The sequence below is a fragment of the Pyrgilauda ruficollis genome, unplaced genomic scaffold (genome assembly GCF_017590135.1).
Source record: "Pyrgilauda ruficollis isolate IOZ18807 unplaced genomic scaffold, ASM1759013v1 scaffold13, whole genome shotgun sequence".
Taxonomy (NCBI): domain Eukaryota; kingdom Metazoa; phylum Chordata; class Aves; order Passeriformes; family Passeridae; genus Pyrgilauda; species Pyrgilauda ruficollis.
In genome coordinates, this window is record NW_024511432.1 from 2,163,266 (window position 1) to 2,182,510 (window position 19,245).

The 19,245-nt window shown below is 39.7% G+C and overlaps 1 protein-coding gene across 2 annotated transcripts in view; it reads right to left on the reverse strand.

Annotated features, from left to right (window-relative positions):
- Nucleotides 1–19,245, reverse strand: part of CDH13 (cadherin 13) — a 432,177-nt gene that overhangs the window by 11,706 nt on the left and 401,226 nt on the right. Inside the window, exons 11-13 of one of the 2 annotated variants that reach the window (XM_041458638.1) lie at nucleotides 16,139–16,281; nucleotides 5,566–5,799; nucleotides 4,123–4,338 (exon numbers count right to left, since the gene is read on the reverse strand). In XM_041458638.1, the coding sequence (XP_041314572.1) occupies nucleotides 4,123–4,338; nucleotides 5,566–5,799; nucleotides 16,139–16,281 (593 nt within the window). Of the gene's footprint in view, nucleotides 1–4,099; nucleotides 4,339–5,565; nucleotides 5,800–16,138; nucleotides 16,282–19,245 lie in introns of those variants that run through there. The other variant, XM_041458637.1, reaches the window with a different exon arrangement.

Sequence of the window (19,245 nt, forward strand, 5' to 3'; positions counted from 1 at the left end):
TAATAAGCACATCATTTTCAAAGGATAAAAAAAAGCCACCTGTATTTTCTCTATTGGCCCTGTAGTTGCATTCCTCAAATCAGAAAAAAACAATATAGTGAGGGACAGCCAGCACTAAACGGGAAAAGTTAATGGAAATTACTAGGAAATGAAATTCAGGGGTATCTCTAAGGCTTCTTAGCAATTGCAGCACAGACATCTGTGCCAGTCTCTGTTTTTCAAACACACCTGAGGCCCTTCACCTTGACTTTAGCAAATTAATTGCAATGTAGACACCTCCAGCTTGTTTAATTTTTTTTAAGGAGGCATTTCCCCCCTCATCTGCGCCTCACTTTCTGTTCAGAATAATGGAACTCTTCACTTATTTCAGCTCAAGTCAACTTACAGCTTTGTAGTCCACTGGCCAGGTGAACAAAAAAAAAGCTTCTTATTCATGGTTGGTAGTCAAAAAAGATTAAAATATGGGTTTTTTCAACATGAAATGTTCAAATCCCAGTCTTTTTATAACAAGGAACTTTAAGTAAAATATTAGTGACACAACTATTGTGCCTTTAGTTGTTCTTTTATTCCCTCCATTCCACACATTTGAATCTAACGTGGTCTTTTATGTTGGTAGAATATAAAAGAAGATATGAAATGCAATTACCATTCTATGATTATGCAATTAAGTGAAATAGTTATTATAAAATCAAAAGCCCAGAATTCAAATACTCCTTTAAATACTAATAATAATACAAATAATTTGTAATAGATCTAAAGCTTAGTTCTGCCAGCCAGAGTGGTTCTTTCTCAGTATCCCACAGGGCCTGGGGGAGATTTTCTTGCTGACTTTGTTATGGCAATATGCACAAATTTGTTTTCTGCTTGTTTTGCTTTGCCATCCCTCACCTTGTGGGATGTTGCAGCTGCTCTCTGGCTGAAAACACTGAGGAGCCTTCCAGGGGGAGCCTGTTTGTAATTCTGGTGGTGGTGAGATCCCTTTTGTACCTGAATTCTGAGCAGAGCTGGTTTAGCTGTGTCACTTGGGAACACTGCAGCACGCAGGGACAATCTCAGAGCAGCACCAGACATGATCCTGACACATTTTCTCTCTCCCCACTCATTCTTTTCCTCCACGAACTGATTGCTGTAGCTCCCCTCCCTGACCAGGAACCCAGATTTTTTTTCTTTTTTTTTTTTTCCCCCTCAATCTGAGCTACTAAAATCGCGATTCTGTCTGAACATTTGGTGCTGTCTTGTCTCCAGTAATGGCAAGGAAAAGCTGACAGAAGACAAAATGCCACCACATGAAGTCTCATCTTAAACATGGGGTCTGCTTTAATGACAAGTGACAACATTCCTTTCCAATATTTGTCACCATTACCTATTGTAACTTTGGAAACTCCTCTGCCTGTCCACTCTCCATCATTCCAGCCTGACCTCAGTAAAATTAGGTTAAATACAAAACATATAAAGATGCTCCTTTTTCCAATCACCTTTGTGTTCATCATCTTTCAATCCCACCTCATTGTTTTGTTGTGCAAATCTGCCCATATGTTTTGGCATCTCATATTTTCTATTTCTGGCTGCCAGGAGCTCCTAATTTTTTCTTGTTCCAGCTACATCTACCTTCCCAGAGGCTTCTGGGCAACTGTGCAGTCTGTATCCCATTATCCCTCAATATAGTGAGCACAGTAGGATATCTCCAGAATGGGAGGAACTGCTGGGTTTTGCATCCATTTCAGTTTTAATCAGGCTCTTCACTTGTGTGCTCAGACACTTCAGAAATCTGCCACATCTGACTTCTTTCATGATTTACGGAGGAGGCACATAGTCTAAGTATAGCTAATAATTGCACCATTTAAATGATAATACCAAGATGTTTTCTACAGGAAAGATATTCATGCAGGGCTCTTTCACCACGAGCAGCTCTTTCAGAGGGCTATCTATCCTCACACCAGATGTCAAATACAAAAAGAAATACTTTGGCATGAGTTACAAAGTTCATTTGACTGAAGGATTTACCTCCCAGGAACAAGAGCCTCATAAAATACAAACACTGGGAGCAAAGTCAGCCACGTAAGGGCTTTTGCTAAAATTAAACCCATAACTTGCCACTAGAAATGGGAGGTTTCATCTGTTCAATAAGCACTAAAGTTCTCTTTGTTTTTATGGGATCATAATCTTTGATTACTCTGATAAATATTTGGACTATACAAAACATTGCAATGGAGCTAATCACAGTTATAAAAAATCTGTGTGTGGAAATGAATTGGGAACGGGGTGATAGCAGCACATTTCAGAGGAGTTCAAACACAGAACCACATTATTTTAACTGGCTCCCAGCCTCTTTCCTTTCTGTCTCTGTGCAGTTCACACCTGAGGAAAAAGCTCAGGGGAGTTGTGGTGCTTGCTGGCTTTGCACAGGCATGGCTGGGGAGCAGTTCCAGAGGGAATGACAGTCATGGAATACCCTTGGGATGCCCTAGAGGTGTATTCCACCCACAGCTGAGCTGGACAAGACCTGTAGCCAAGAAGAGCAACTCAAAAAGTGCTTACCAATACTTAAAACTGGCTTTACAATTCAACCTAAGGAAAATGATCAGGCTTCTTGGTGGGGGCTGTAAAGAATCAACATGAAAATGGCAACTTTGCAAAGTAAAAAGCTTTTCTCTACCTCGTTGTATTCTGAGCAGATGAATTAGTGTAAATAAAGTTCAAGTGCAAATCCCATCAGATGAGGAAGTAATTCCAGTGGTGAAAGTCATGCCTAGTGTAGCAGCAGCAACATTTATGAAGTGGCAACAAGGATATATTTGAATCAATGGGCTGCATATTTATATCACTGCTGCAATAGTGTCACACCCTGTCAAATATTTTTAACATATTGCTCCTAACAGCTGAAGTTTGCATTTGGTTCCAGGAGACTGAACCCAGCCCAGCTGAACCACAGCCAAAGCAGATACTTTAGATGTCACTGATTGAGACTGAGAACAGGAATTTGCACTTAGCATTTATACAGTCCTTTTCATCTTCAAAGAGCATCACAAACATGGGCTGGTACCAGCTCACAACGACCTTCATGCCAAGCTTTTGGGATAAAAGGAGAAGAAATCAGGGACAGGATGCGTGCTCAAGCACACACCAAGCCTCAGATGTGGAAAGGATCTCTGCCTTGACCTCTCCCCTGCCTCGTGGCACGTTTCTCTCGTGGAGAATCCAAGGCCTTTCACCATGGCTCAGGTTTTAAGTCACTTTACAATGTATTCTGTTAATAGAAGATGAAGGTAACAGTCCTTAAATAACAGATTTACTGTCATAGTTGTAGGAAACAGCTATTCCTTTGAAACAGATAAGAATTCAAAACTAACACTGCATCAAAAAGTTTGCTGGTAGCTGTCACAGGACTAGCCAGGGACACACCCAATTTAAATTGTGGATTCCATGGCTTTGAATTCCTACTTTTGAATCATTCTGGGATTTTGTTTTTCCACTTCCAATTCAAGTTAGCTTTCCAAATGAGATTTACAAAATTCCTTTCTCAGAAACAGCAGAAATTCCTTTACCTGTCAGTTTTCTCTGCCCTCCAAGCCAGCCCTGGCCATTTGATTATCAGCTCTGGGTGGTTCTAAGCCCAGAATCTCAAATAAGTTCCTCATGTTCCAGTCACTTGCACATTTTATGTGGAGGAACAGATTGAAGCAGGCAGGCCTCGTTTTTCCTGGTGACCCAGAACAGCCATTGTTGCAGGAACACCTTTAATCTCCTTTTTCTGGGTTTGAATTGAATTCAAGTGGGGAGAGATGAAAGCAAGTGTTGCACAAATCTGCTACTACAGCTGGTACTTCTCAGTTTATCATATGTTAGCTCTGGTTCCCTTTGATTCCTCTTAAAATTATTGCTTCTATTTCTTAATTTGACAATCAGGCATCCATTTATATTTTTCTTTGACTATGAAAAAGCTCCCTCCCCCAACTTTCTCACAGCTATTCCCTCATGGAAAAAGAACCCAAAATTCCAGCATTACGATATATCAATGTGTGAATTTAACTCCTCCCTTGGAGGGTTTTCTGATGCAGAGTACCAAGGAGCAGAAAAACAACACTTCATTACACACTACTTACAGCTCAGCAAAAGACTTACAAAATAAACTGAGGAGTGAAAGGAGGATTAGGGTCAGGCTGATGTGGAGAGCATCAGTTGCACTGCAGTCCATTTTGGATTTCTTGCAGGTACACACTTGTAATCTCAGTTCTGTGGTGTTGGTCAGAGGAGGTTTTCCAGAATCTGTCACTGAGATGGGGATGTTGTAATTGGCCTTTTTCAGGTTCTGAAGCAGGATGACCTGGGCGTGGGTATCTGCAAAGGATGAGGGGACAATTAACCAAATGTTGGTTGCCTGGGAGGGTGAAGGAGCCTACAAGCAACATCAGACATGCCAGCTAGTCATGGAAATCAGGAAGAAAATGAGAATACACTAAGAAAAATTACAAAAGAACTGAATTGGAGGGAAGAGACAGTACTGAAATTCTTTCATGGGCTGAAATCTAATCATAAACTTATCCCGAACCCCACCAAAAGAAAGATTTGTAATAGCCCCTTTGTTTAACTACATTATTTGGTCTGTAAATTATTGGCAGAAGTTGACTATGAAAGCTAATATACTAATGAAATTCTAGTGCACGTCACCCCCAAAATGACAAGAATAGATAATAAATTTACTTGCCAAAGGAAAAAATAACCTTTCTTGCTGGGAAGTACAGGCAAAGCTGCTGAACCACTTCCACAGTTTCCCTGAGAGGGCAGAGAAGGGAAGCAAAGCCCCTTCCAAACCCACAGACCTGCTCCACCTGGGGAGCTCTTGGCACCCAGGTGGGTGTGATAATTCCTTCAGGTGCTTTGATGTTTGGAGAACAGCCAAGAAAACAGCTCCTCCCCTTTGTCCTGCAGCCAGGTACAGCCATCACATCCATCTCTAGATTTTTCTAAGGTTATGACATGAGCTAAAAGATTGGAGAGTGGCAGAGAAAAATAGGACATTCCAGAAAAAACCAGGAATAACCTACATTAAGAAGAAATGTTGTATTTTGTGCCCACAATTTGACACACAAACATTCTGCAATCTCATGATCCTCTTACCAATTGTGTAAGGTCCCAGTGCATTGGGAGATTTTATTTGTGAACAGTTTAAATACTTAAAATTAGGAAGTTTTTCAATTACATTGCTAAACCCATGCAAAATTTCCATTCTGTCCCTACAACAAAGCCTTGTGCATCTTGTGCAAAACAATTGTGTGCCATGAGATGCAGTAATCACAAAATTATCAGTTATTAGTAGTCCCTGGTTAATGCAAAACTGGGAGAAGAAAGTTCAGGCAAAACAAGAGAAGGAGTTTCAGGTTCCAGAACTGGTGTCCCACTGGTCCAGCAGCCCCAGCACAGGGCAAAGCAGCAGCTTCAGTAGGGTCCATCCTACAGAACTTTCATGCCAAACCCCTCCTAAATTCCCCCAGTGCCTCAGGGGGAGTACCCTGGGATGGAGAAGTGGGAAGAATAAATAGACAAAAATCCAAGTTACAGCCTTACTGTTAAGCCTGTTGATTCTCCACAACTTTTCTGGGCCGGATTGCTTGCTGAGCTCAAATTTGAATGGATCTGTGTTGGGATGAAGGTCTTTGTCTGATGCTCCTAGAACCACTACCCTGAGATCTTTTGCATCATCACAAACTTTTGCCAGTGTTGGATAAAGGGATGGGACGTTGTCATTGACATCCTCCAAGGTGATGTGCAAAGTTCCTGTACCCGTAGCAGGAGGGTTACCTATAGGAAAAAAACAAACATCTGTTTATTAAATCACATTTCCATAAACTCTTGTCCTATTTGCACCTGCAGGCTTGCAAAGGGAAATAATTTTTTATTGTTCTTACCTCTTTTATATGGAAATTATTGCTTAAAAAACCTGATGAGTCACTCTTGTAAATTCATTGCTGATTTTCAGAATGAAGCCTGTCTGATTCTCTACAGTATGGAAAATTATTCTAAGGAAACCTCTGGGAGAGGAATATTTTGAAGTTAAAATGAGAGTAGGACATGAATAGATATCTGGAACAGAATCTGTTCATCAGCACATACTGAGAGAAACATACTGGGAACCATCCCCCAGATAGATAGCACAGTATTAAAAGAATGAAGAATGAGACAGGTGAGAGGAAAAGGAGGGAGGGACCAGGTGTGAGGTGGGTGCCCAGAAGCACAACAGGACCAGATCATTCCTAACAGCCCTGAGGGCCACGGGCAGTCCTGCCAGCAGCACTGAAACCTGTCAGAGCTCTGGGAAGTGAGCTGGGTTATTTACCCTGTGCTTTCAAACCTTCCAGAGTGATTTGCCAGCCTGCCTCAGCCCCGACCTGAGAGCCAGCTGCAGAGGTGAGGGTGTTGTTTACTCACCACCGCAAGGCTCAGTGAGTGACAAACCAGCCCTGGTGGCACTGGGGGAGCTGGCAAGGCAGAGTTTGCCTGCTGGGTCCAGCACCTCGTTTCTAGGGCTGACCCAAGAAGCAATAAATCCCAGTCTGCAGAGCTGTGCCATGGCTGAGCCAGCCACACACTGCCTGCGGCTCAGCAGCTCCTTGCAGCCCCCTTGGGCACCCCGTGAAAGCCACCTCAAAGTTTTCTGAGTGCACATGTTGTCCTTTTTTGTGCCTGGCACTCAGCGAGGTCTCATCTGAAATGCTGCACTCGTGGGTTGTTTATTCCTCTTTTTATTTTTTTCTGGTTTAGCACAGGGAAGTGTGATCCCTGCACTTCCCTGAGCAGGAACAGGCTTACAAGTTGTGAGTTCTACAGCACTTTACCAACAGGGTAAAAATGGGGTTGTGTCTCTTTCTTTATAAGGTTTTTTAAGGATAAACTGTTTAATTAAGAAATGACACCTGAATTAGTTTTATTTTAATCTAATAACTAACTACTTTTGAATCATAATGTGGACTTTTTTTTTATTTAAACTATTTAAACCTATGAGGAAGAAGGTGAAGAAGAAAGTAAAGAAGGGCTAGTCTCTGCTTTAAAACTTCTATTTTGTTTTATATGTATTACTGTATTCTAAAACTCCAAGTTTTCCACTATGTGATATTACACACTTCTATTCAAACTACACACTCATAATAGTTCTATTATTTTATATATATTAGTATATTCTAAAATTTTAAACTCTATACATATTTTGTTTTATATACATATTACTATATTCTAAAACTTTAAGCTTTCCACTATGTGATATTATATACTTCTATTCAAACTACACACTCATAATAGTTCTATTATTTAATTTTGGAAGCTTTCTTTATGGCTTGAGGTCGAATGCAGTGTTCTCTTGGGGGTCGGTGTCTGTCAGTACAGAAAGTCTAAAATTCTCAGGGTTCCAACACAAACCCTTCCCAGAATGGATCCAGGAGGCTGCAGTTAACCTGTGCAGCACCAGGGCAGGGTTCCACAGCGTTTGCAGCTCAGCCCTGCAAGAGATGCCTTCAGCACAATCCCCCTGCCCACAGCAGCCCAACAACCCAGGCTTTTGAAAGGAAACTTATCCACAGCATGTTTTAATAAACTGAATTATTGCTGTGCTGGGAGAGCATCCCAAGGCAGAAGCAAGTACCCCGTGGTGTGGATCTGATAAACTGCTGCCTGCAGCAGAATGCAATTAGTCCTTTCAATAACAAATGTTACTAATGGTGACACTTCATCTGTTTCCTGCGAGCAGAAATGCATCACAAAGGCAGAATGTTCATCTTTCTCCAGCCCTGCCCTCCCCTCTCATCTCGCACTTTGTCATCAGAAGGGTTAGGCTTGAGTTCTTTTTAATGAAAAAGAAACTATTTTTCACTTTTTATTGGACTAATTGAATTTACAGAAAGACTCCCATACGTTTTTTGTTCTTGATATATTATTAAGTGAAGTCATACGGCAGAATGGATGAAAAGGCATTCTGGTATTTGAAATATGATCATAAAAGCCAGCCTTTCATGCACTTAATTAAACTGCTGTCTTTAATTTTGAATGCATTATTTCCACACTAGACTGATAATGTCTTATGCACTGCCCTTCTTATCTTTCTCTGAAGTCAGTAATATTAAAATCTGCCTTTTGAAATGAAGAAGCCAACAGCTTTATGGATGTCCTGCTATTTTGTCACACACAGATATGGCTGCGTTCTCACTGCTGTGCAAATGTGTCACTCTTTGTATGGTTCAGGGGCTGGGCAAATATTACACACACACAAAAAAAAAGAGTGAAAGGAAATTGCTTCTGTCCAGTTCAATGACTTATTCTCTGCTTGCTTTATTTATAATGATTTAAACAAAAATCTTTCATTGATTTATGAAGACCTCCAAAAGAAAAGCAAGCAAATGTCAGGGTCATAAACTGGAGCTTGTTAACACACGTCATAAAAATGTAACATGAAATGAATCAAGCAAAAATGGTCACAACTCCTCCATTGGGAATATGTGACTTTCATAAATTTGATGGTATTATGCTGTTGAAATAATTCAAAACCCCATGATCTCTAGATGCCTTTGATTTTGAAAGGAAAGTTACCCATAGAATATTTTAATTCTGAAGTAAGACTCTTAATTTGCATTGTGAAACCTTGTGGCTGAGAGCAGAATTAATAAGCAGAGCAAGACCTAAAGGGTCCAACAATCCTGGGGGGAAGTTTTCCAACAAGTTCTGATCCCATTTGCCACTGACCAGAAGTGGCCATCCCCACTGAGGATGAACTCTAAATATTTGGGTGCCCTTAGAGCCCTTGGGGACAGAGAGAATTCCAAACTCCCAGAAGTGGCACATCTGGGAATATACCACGACAGTCATAGGAGCGAAACAGTGTCACTGGTTTGTGTAAAATCTGCTGAAACAGAGGCTGAAGGATGGAGAATTTCACGGTGAAACAAAGTGGAAACTTGGTGAACTGAGTCTCCAATGCAAGGGGCTGTTACCAGGAGTTGTGGATTTTAAATTGGATTTTAGTGCTGCCAGCATGAAAGACCACGTTGCTACCTCCAGTTGAAAAAATTAGTTTGAAAATAAATGTTATAGAAAAAGACACTTTGGATACTCTTAATGCTTGAATCTTCATGAAAAGCTGCAGAGAATTATACCAGAATTACAAAAGTCACACCACTTACACACTGCTCTTCAAACAAGAACAGTGCTTCTCATGCTTTCTAATGATGCTGCTCTGAGAATCTAAACACAAATTTCTGTCTCATCCCTCACTTCGGGGTTTTTTTTTCCCCCTCCATATGCTGTTTTTCTGCTCAGAAAATCTGTGTGTGCCCGGTGCTTTGGCAGCAGTGGGGATCCTGCAGGCAGGGATCCCGTTCCTCTGCGTTCCATGCTCAGGGTGAGCTCCATTCATGGTTCAGCCAAAGCAAATGGAACCAGGAGAGGGGGAGGACACCAAAACCTGGGTGTGCTGCTCCCTGAACTGCTCTCCTCAAAGCTATGTGCTGACATTTTGTCCCTAATTCCCCATGAATTCAAATTTCCTATGCATTTTCCATCTATATGAACATATAAAAAATATAAAATATATAAAATAAATATATAAAATATATAAAGTGAAATATAAATATATAAAATATAAATTGTATATTATACATTTATATGTAATACGTAATATATATGTAGCAAATATATTAAAATATAGTAAACATAATATATAATAATATAAAATAAATATAATGTATAAAAGTATAATAGATAAACAACTATAAGATATAATAATGTAGTAAATATATCATAGATATATAAATAAACATGTATTATATATTTATATATAATATATAAAGTATATATAGTATATGGTATATATATACTATACGGTTTATATATTATATATAGTATATATATACAATATATACTATATATAATATAATTACTATATATAGTAAATATATAATATATAGTAAATGTATAATGTAGTTATATAAAATATATTATATATTTATATATAATCTACAAAAATACATTATATATAGTATATATACATATATCTATATAAAATACATAAAATAATAAAATATCTGCATGTTACAAAATAGCAGGACATCCATAATGCTCTTGGCTTCTTCCAAAGTTACAACCCTTCATTCATCCCCTCAAATAATATATGCAGCTCCTGGTTTTGAGTAATTACATTTCAGAAGAGCACAGCTCTTTCAGCATATCAAATTGCTACTGACATATGCCATCCGTCTTAAATACTGTTTTCAACATTCTCATTTCTTTTTCAAATCATGAGTCCATGATGACAAATTAAACCAATATTTTGTGTGCAATTCATATTTTACTGAAATTTTAAATGGCAAGAAAAGGATGAGTCTTCAATTTATTTTCTCTTCTCAATTAATACAGCAATTAAGATAAGGGGTATAAAACTGGCTTAATTGGGTTGCCATGGTAACTAATTGCCTGATTTCTTAAAAAAAATAGCGTGTTTTAGGTGGAATCAATCTATGGTAATTTAATTATGTACATCATGGAGTGAGGAGACAGGTTAGATACATGCCAGGGAAAGTTCTAATTGCAAACTGCCACACATCTCTTTGTTTCTCCAGCTTTTTCTAGTGCTGTGTGTTACTGTTCATCACACAGAGGACAGAATAATAAGTTTTCTTCCTAATGATTAGCAGTGCCAAGACCTGCACAATAAATGGGATTCCGGATTGCTTGGGTTCAACTGCTCTTTGGAAAGAAGGAAAAAGTGACAACTAGAGCCTGGTTCACCATTTCTTCATTTTGCTCAGGAAAAGTGAGACAGTGCCACAGCTCACAAGTACAGTGGCCACAGCCAGAGAAGCAAGGTCCAAGTTGCTTTTTTCTTAAATTGCCAGTGTAGCTCAAGTCAAACTCTGAACTCACAATTAAAATTACATTTAATGATGTTTATTCTCTTTGTTTCATGCAGCTGAAGCTCTTATAGTCCCAATTCTTGCCTCAGTAGCTCCCTGGTGACAGGAATGGCAGGGAAGGAAGGTGGAATCAGACACTGGATCAGACTCACTGGGAGAATTTTTCTCCCTGGCTTTAGGTGGGACCCCACTGGAGTGGCATCCAGCCACCCCCAAAAAACGTGGAACCCAACTTCACTTTGCATTAATCCAACCAGCAAGATTAGTGGGTCATTATTTGTCAACACAGGTGGGTTTTCCATGAGTCAAGCGACCAAAAATACCCAGAGACGTTGTTTTTAAAGAGATAGAAAAAGGTGACAAAATGGGATATTAATTCCACAAAAAAGAGCGATTCTTTAATAAATAAGGTAAATCTGGGTAAAGGGAAATTGTTATTCATGCCTCTAAAAGGAAATGGAGAAAATAAAATATCTTTTAAAGATTTCACATATTTTCCAGGTATTTTTTAGGTTCACCTCCAGCCATTGTTTCCTCCTCCCTTACTTTTTCTAGATTGTGACTCAAACTCCCAGAATACAGGGGAAAAAAAAAAAAAAAAAAGACCTTTCCAGAAGAGTTTGTAACATGGCTGTATGAGAAAACCATGCAGGTGTTCTGCTTTGTGATCCTCATCCCAAATTCAGTGAGCAATGGGATGTGCAGGATGACACCATAGAGCACATTTGGAAGGTCTATTCCACACAGGTTTATCAAACACAAATGATTTCTCCTCTCATGGATTGAGCAACATTCCTTTTGGCAGAAAAGCTTCCAATAATGCTGTGATGCTGCATTGGGTTCAGTGATTAGAGTGCTACATAAAATGACCACCGTTGTTGGCACTTTTGTTAATTGAATGAAACCTCTGATGTTTCCCAAGTTTGCATAAATCTGAATTTGCCCCATTATCAGCTCATTCTCAGATTAAACACAGTTCATGACACTTTAATGTGCTAACTCTGCTGCATGGTATTTCCTACCAGTGTTTAATTTCTTCTTTAATAGGCCAGAGACTCTGTGGTCACACAGGTCTTTAATAAAAAGTTTTCAAATTCTAAAGACACTACATTGACCTTTTACTGAAATCAAATGTACTGAGAAAATTAGGATATTTCTTCCAAAAAGTCCTTTTTAAAGTGTAATACACCCCCATAAAGGTCAAAATTTATTATCAATAAATTAACAGTTTCCATCATATTTGCTGTTACACATTGTTTCAAGTGTGTTTGGGAAGATACAGGAACTGTTTAGATCAGGAATAACAGAATGCATACTTTACCACCTTAGCTGCAGTTAATTTGATAATGCAGAGAAATAATATCATAAAGGTCAAAAAGAATCTCGTACAGAACTAACTTATGTCCTGCAGCAGAGTGACTCAGTTTTCTATGCCCCTTTCATTGTTCCTGTCCTACTAGTAAAGTGATATCCCAAAAAAAGATAAAGATGTGACAGATTTATACAAAGAAACACCAAGCACAAAGCTCCAGGTTTTACTTGTGACAGAAATATCCAACAATTTACAGATAAAAAAGAAAATGCCCTGGCACTTGCTCCCTGCACTGAAGTGTAATAACCAGGAGTCAGATGGAGCTGGTGACAGATTCTCCACTGACATCAGCAAAAGGGGATGGAAAAAGGAAAAAGGATCACTGTGGGGTTTGTCTGCAGCTCTCTCCACTCCTCCCCCAGGACAGCACTCGAATGTAAGGTCATTTCATAAAGGGGTGAGCGTGGAGCACAATGGGACAAGAGAACCTTTTCTGTAAGCATGTAAATGCTGTGAACTCTAAAGAATATTTGTATTTATCTTTTAGAATATGGCTCATGCACTTCAGCAACGGCTAAGGCACAAAGTTTTATATGATTTTAGAGTTATTATCTATATGATTTTAGAGTTATTATCTATAAATTCTGTTAAAGTTTATCACAGATCTCACAGTGCCTGCTCTGGATGCCAATTCCCACTGCTGGGCAGTGCCCTGGGCATTACCTGAGCTCTCTATTTCCAGGAAAGGGAAGGAAAGCCTGTAGCAGCTAAGAACTTCCTCAGTGCCTGTGCCATCTCAGATTTGATTCAGAGATAAGCTGAGAGGCCAAAGGAAATAAAAACCTCCACTGAATGCTTTTGAAGAAAGAATTTCTGCTAAAGCATTTCTTTTTTAACTCTCTTTCCTTTTCACCACAAGTCAGTTAGTCCAAGCAAATTACTTGTTCTATTGGAAATGCCTCTAAATTTTCACTTTATTACCCTATTTCATTTGGCAGTTCTTAATCCTGTTTTTGGCTGCCCTCTCACTGAGAAGTCCCAGGCATATTCACTGGTATTAGACAGGCTCCACTTATTAACCTGAAGAGAGAGGTCTGCAGTCTATGGACAATGCTGCTCTAAAGAGGTGCAGGTAGTTATGTTCAATCTGATTTTTCCCCCTTTTTAAGTTAACATAATCTTCTTTTAGAGTCCTGAAGTAATTCTGTATTCATTTAATATAATTTTCCCACAATTTGGTTTCTCATCTAACGCAATATTTCAAGTTGGACATTAGCTCTGATGGTTGCAGGGATAAAGTGGGTCTCCCAGCTGTGCTAGATCACAGTGTCAGCCTGGAAACAAATTTGGGAACACTTCCCAGGGATAGTGTCAGTCCCAGCTGTCCCTGCAGGGGCAAGGCAGACCCCAACCTGCTGAGATCAGCCCTAAAACTTCCTTGGCTGCTTTAGCCAGAGCCATTCCTCCAGGCCAGCAGGAAATTTTCCCACTTCCCAGCCCATCTCCAAGTTGAATTTGCTCCCCAAGCTGCCTGGTAATTAATGCAGAGGCGATGCAGGGCACAAGGTTAATATCAGCTAATTAAATTCTGCTGTTTATTCCCACTCCCACGTGTGGCAGGGCTGCTCATGGTAGGAAAAGATCATTATTAACCCCTTAGTGTGGCAGTACACTTGTGGTTTGTAATCATTGCACTCACAGGAGTCAATAATGCTGGAAAAGATGAACTCCTGCACTGACAGAGCTGCACAACCACAAATAAACACAATTACAGGGGCTGGAATCAGGTGCTGGCTCGGAATCCCAATTGAACAGGATTCCTTTGTCTGCTGCTCAGCACAGCTTCCCCTTCTCCTATTTTTTCAGAATAGAAAAAAAAAAAAATCTGAGAAAATTTTCCCACTTCCCAGCCCATCTCCAAGTTGAATTTGCTCCCCAAGCTGCCTGGTAATTAATGCAGAGGCGATGCAGGGCACAAGGTTAATATCAGCTAATTAAATTCTGCTGTTTATTCCCACTCCCACGTGTGGCAGGGCTGCTCATGGTAGGAAAAGATCATTATTAACCCCTTAGTGTGGCAGTACACTTGTGGTTTGTAATCATTGCACTCACAGGAGTCAATAATGCTGGAAAAGATGAACTCCTGCACTGACAGAGCTGCACAACCACAAATAAACACAATTACAGGGGCTGGAATCAGGTGCTGGCTCAGAATCCCAAGTGAACAGGATTCTTTTGCTCTGCTGTTCAGCACAGCTTCCCCTTCTCCTATTTTTTCAGAATAGAAAAAAAAAAAATCTGAGAATTAAAAGCAGTGAAGTTCTGGGTTTAGAATAAATGAGCAAGGCCTAAGTTGCAGCATAAAGGTGTGCCCCAAAATCCACATTACTCAGACTGGTTCCCACAGTAAAACCACTCATCTCTTTTCTCCATCTATTCTCTGTGACATTATCTGACTTCACTTTTAAAACACAACTTTGTCCTTTGGGCAACCCCTCAGTCATATCCCAAATTTTTACTTTCATTGTGAGATGACATTTCCCAGTGCACCTGATTTTGAGATGCATTAAAAATAAAAAAAAAATCCAAGAGCAAGCAAAAGACAGAAATATGTTTAGTGCTACATTTTCCCCCAGAAATTTCTTAAGGAAAATATGTACATTAATATATGAGTAAATCATCTCCTCAGCAGAATTTTTTTCTGTTATACTTAAGGCAATATTTTCTTTCTCCTGTCAGGCCCTGCAAATGTTCCCTGAGTCATGTGCTTGCAAAAATGTAGAATTACTCTCTTAAAAAGAGCATTTTACAATTCATCACCAGGGCTAAACCAGCTGCAGCTGTGAAAAAGTGTTAGCATATTAGCTGTTATATTACAGGCAAATCTTTTATTTATTTTGTGCCTTTAGCTCAGGAGATTTGGAACATTCAGGATTTTCTCTTTCTTCCCCTGCTCTGAAGTCATTCCCTGAATTTTCCCTATATAGCTTAATTTGGATTCTATTTGACAGGAGGAACTTTAGTACCCACAACATGCAAAAATTGTTGCATTTTAACAAGGAGTTTAGTTGTGTTTTTATTGCCACTGTCGTTGTATTGAATAGATTATAATCCAGCATATCAAGGATGAGTTGTTATTGGTATTTAAGTGCCTCAGGCATGCTGACTGCTCAAATATTGTGAAGAAATTAACTCTGATTAGGATGATTTATTACATTTCCAAGAATGTCTCTAGACTAATTGCACCTAGCATTAAGACATAAGTCTGTGAGGCATAAATTTAAATTAAAGCTGTTATAAATTTGAGGTTTATGTCAATTCTTCTTTCTTCTGGTTTCCAGAATGGTCTCTCATACATTTAGGTGGCCACGCAGAGAAGTGCTGCAGCACGTGGTTAATTTTACACAAGTGATGCCTTGAGAAGGCTGAGCTAGAGCAGAGGCTGGGCAGAGCTAAAGAATAAAGCAGGGATTTATTCAAAGGATCTCCTCAATGGATCCACCTTGGGCAGCACAAGAGCCCAGCCAGGGCTGCCCCCAAATTGAACCCAAATGGCCCCAAAATGCACGAGCGCTCCTGGGGTCTCTCCCTGGGATCAGCTCTGCTCCATGTGCACATTGCAGTTCAGTGTCCAATTCCAGCTCAGCCCCTGCACTCCCATCCTGCTTGTTTTTCTCTCTCCAGCCCACGGGGTTTGTGCTCTTGGGCTGAGATTTGGATCATTTGTCCTTGGTGCCCAGCTGGAGCAGGAATTGTTTTGTCTCCCTGCTCTGTGCACAGAGCTCACCATGCCCTGATGTGAAGCTCAGACCCACACACTAAAGCAGCACAGAATGTGAAAATATAAAAGCCAAAACCTGAGGCATCACATGCAGCTTTCAGAAGAGAGCATTTCAAGCAGGAAATATGGGATTTTTTCCCTGTGGTCACTCACCACTGTCGATGGCCAGGAACAGAGCAGTGTAGACGTTGTTGTGCACGAAGGGAGATTCCCTGTCCAGCACTGCCGTGGTGCCAACGGTGCCATTGGTGGGGTTGATTTCCAGCCACCCTGCTGGGTCCTTGTACACTGAATACCTGAACAAAAGTGCAGAAGTTGTTAGCAAATTATAGATCTGAACATCAAACAAATGCATTGCTGCAAAGGAATCTGCCTGGGCACTCAGCGGCTTTCACAGTGGATCTCTTCATATTGCAAAAGCACAATTTAAGCTTGGGCCTTGCCTTAGAGACAGTTCAGTGTTGTTAGAGGTTTGGAGATATATATATATGTCCCAAAGTTTAGCAGAGAAATCAATATTTAGGACATTATATAGGACCTGTTTCCTACTGCTGTGTTATACAGCCAGAACACTTCCAACAGCCTCTGCACCCACACTGACCTCATGAATCCTATGACAGACCTCCTTTTTCCAGACTACAAATTCCACTCAGACCAGAAACTGCGCTTTTAATTTATGTTTTATTGGTTTTATTTTTTTTTTCCTTACCATTAGTTATTTTGGGTGAGCTGGAAATGTTCTAAATTGTGGGGAATGGTAGCAAGAAGAGAGTCAGACAATGAATTCACCAAGTCTGGGGGAGGTGGTTACACCCAGCCCTGTTTGCACACTCTTGGATCTGGAGCTTCCTCCTTCTGCTGATTAAATCCAACCACATCCACGCTGCCTCAATCAGAGTTTGGGAATGCTGTCTCCAAGATGCCCCGATATGAAGTTCCCTGGTGTGCTTTTTTCCCTTTAATCAGCACAAATATTCAGCCCCCCAAACTGGAAATGTTTACAGAGATTGTGGAGTTTACACACCAGGAACTTCCCTGAACTTGACTGAAGCAATAAATTAAAGAATGTTCATGATTAGGGCCTAATTCTCTACTCAGTTAAATATATTAAGTAAAGAACAACCCAGAGCTGAATTAACTGATACCAATCCCCTCTCCAATTAAATGTGTTAATATTTTAAACCAAAACTCCAATCATATAATCAATACCTGGGACAATAACCTGTTTATCTTTTTTGTAGTGAATTGTTATAGGTCATAAACCACCATACAAGCTTTTACAGATATTTTGAATTACCAGTAATTGACACACTGTTATTTTTTAATGAGTCTGTGCCAAGGCAGTGCCTCACAGTGGCATTCACCTGAAAGTGAATTCACCTCAAAGTCCTGTGTGATAATGTTGCAAAAAAAAAAATAAAAAAAAAATTTAAAAGTATCAAGTAAAGTACAAGGGAATAAACAAAAACAACACATTATTGGGGGGATAAAAAAAAAAGTAAAATGAAATAAAATTCCAGCCTCTAACAAAATGCTGACAGACAGCCCTGCCCAGGCTGCTGCTTTTTTTTATCATAACCTTGCTTCAGCCTTGAAAAATGAAATTTCCTGGGGGCTGCTGAGCCTGACTGTGGTGCACAGGAATATTCAGGTGCTCAGGCAGCCAGAGAGAGCATCAAAACTTCAGTATATACAGCCAGGAAAAAATACACATCTTTATGAGCTCTTATGGTGTTAAAATAAGTTAAAGAGCAGATTTGGAAACCAGAAACTTTTGGATTTTATGCAGAAAAAGAGATAAATAGGGAAAATAGTTGGCTTATTTATGCTGGCAAAAAAAGTAACTCAGAGTTTCACCACTGGCTTCCCCAGGAACAGAAATTATCCCCTAGGGAATATGTGGGAAAGAATCAAAGGAAAGCATTAGTGCACAGTGAGATGTTCCATCAACCCAACACCTCCCTCCTCTTAATAGCCATTTAAGCATTAATCAATACCTCAGCTTTATCTCCCACAAAAATGAGTGCCTGGAACAGAAACAATGCAGATCATTTCATTTCACTTCTTTGTTTCTTCTTTTATTGTTGTTTTTATAACTTTGCAACAAAGGTAGGCACAAAAATATGAAACAAGGGCAGCCTAAACAATTCCTAGTCTATTGTAAAACTGCAAATTCTCAATTAACCCCGAAACCATTTCAGAAGATTCAACACTTCTAAAGTAATGAGAATGTAAAATGGATTGTATTATCTTCCCTGATTGCTCTACAAAGCACTGTTGGCTGTGCAAATAAAAACCTGGATTGTATAACCTGTGATTTGGCACAGGATATTGTGAAAGTAGCACTTTGTCTTTCCCACCACATTTTTACTTATTGTAAGAGCATATTGCAGTACAGTTAGGATGATTGTTTTTTGTTCCATTTTTTTTTTGAGAGTTCTGCTAGCAAAGGTTTAGAATGGACCCATCATAAAAACCATGATAAAAATAGAAGTTTTGAATGCAAAGATTCACTTCCCACTTTTGACTTTGGTGGGATCTGATTGCACAGCAGCTTTTAAAATCAGACCATTTTTAGGTGGTTAAACATGTACCTGCTGAATCCTCAGTCCTGAGCACAGTGTTATATCAGATGTGCACAGAACTGTGCTCTCTACTGTGCCAATTACTCTTTAGTTTGGTCTTATTCTGTTTTGCAGCAGTGCAATTTAGTGCTGCTCATGGAGTTTATTTCATTGTGGGTTTTTTTAAAAAAAAAAATTTAACTGTGTCAACAGCTCTCAGCTCCCAAGGGCTTGTGTGACAAGAGGGAAGGGAAAGTGGGTGTAACATATTCTGACTGTGACCTCCTTGCTCTGGGTTCGTGTCCTGGTGTTGTCTGAGCCAGGTATTGCAAAGAGAGCAGCAAAAACAACTCCCTCAGACTGGAAATTGTCTGCTCCAATGTTCGAGTGCACACCTGAAACACAGAGCTCCAAAGAGACACAGAGAGGTTATGGATGCAGAGCAGAGCACAAATCAAAATTTGCACTTGGTGCAGAACTAAAATAGAGTAGCAATATATGGAAATTATTTAAAATTTATAAACGGCTTTATATCAAGGCTGGTTGAAAAATCATGAGGCACTACCCCTGGGAAAAGGTTCACAGGTTTTTGGGAGAGAGTGGAGCAGCAATTACAGCACAAATATCCACACCCAGGGAAGCAGTGGTGCTTCTCAGAGAAAGATAAAAAACCATCTCAAAATATAAGTGCAACAT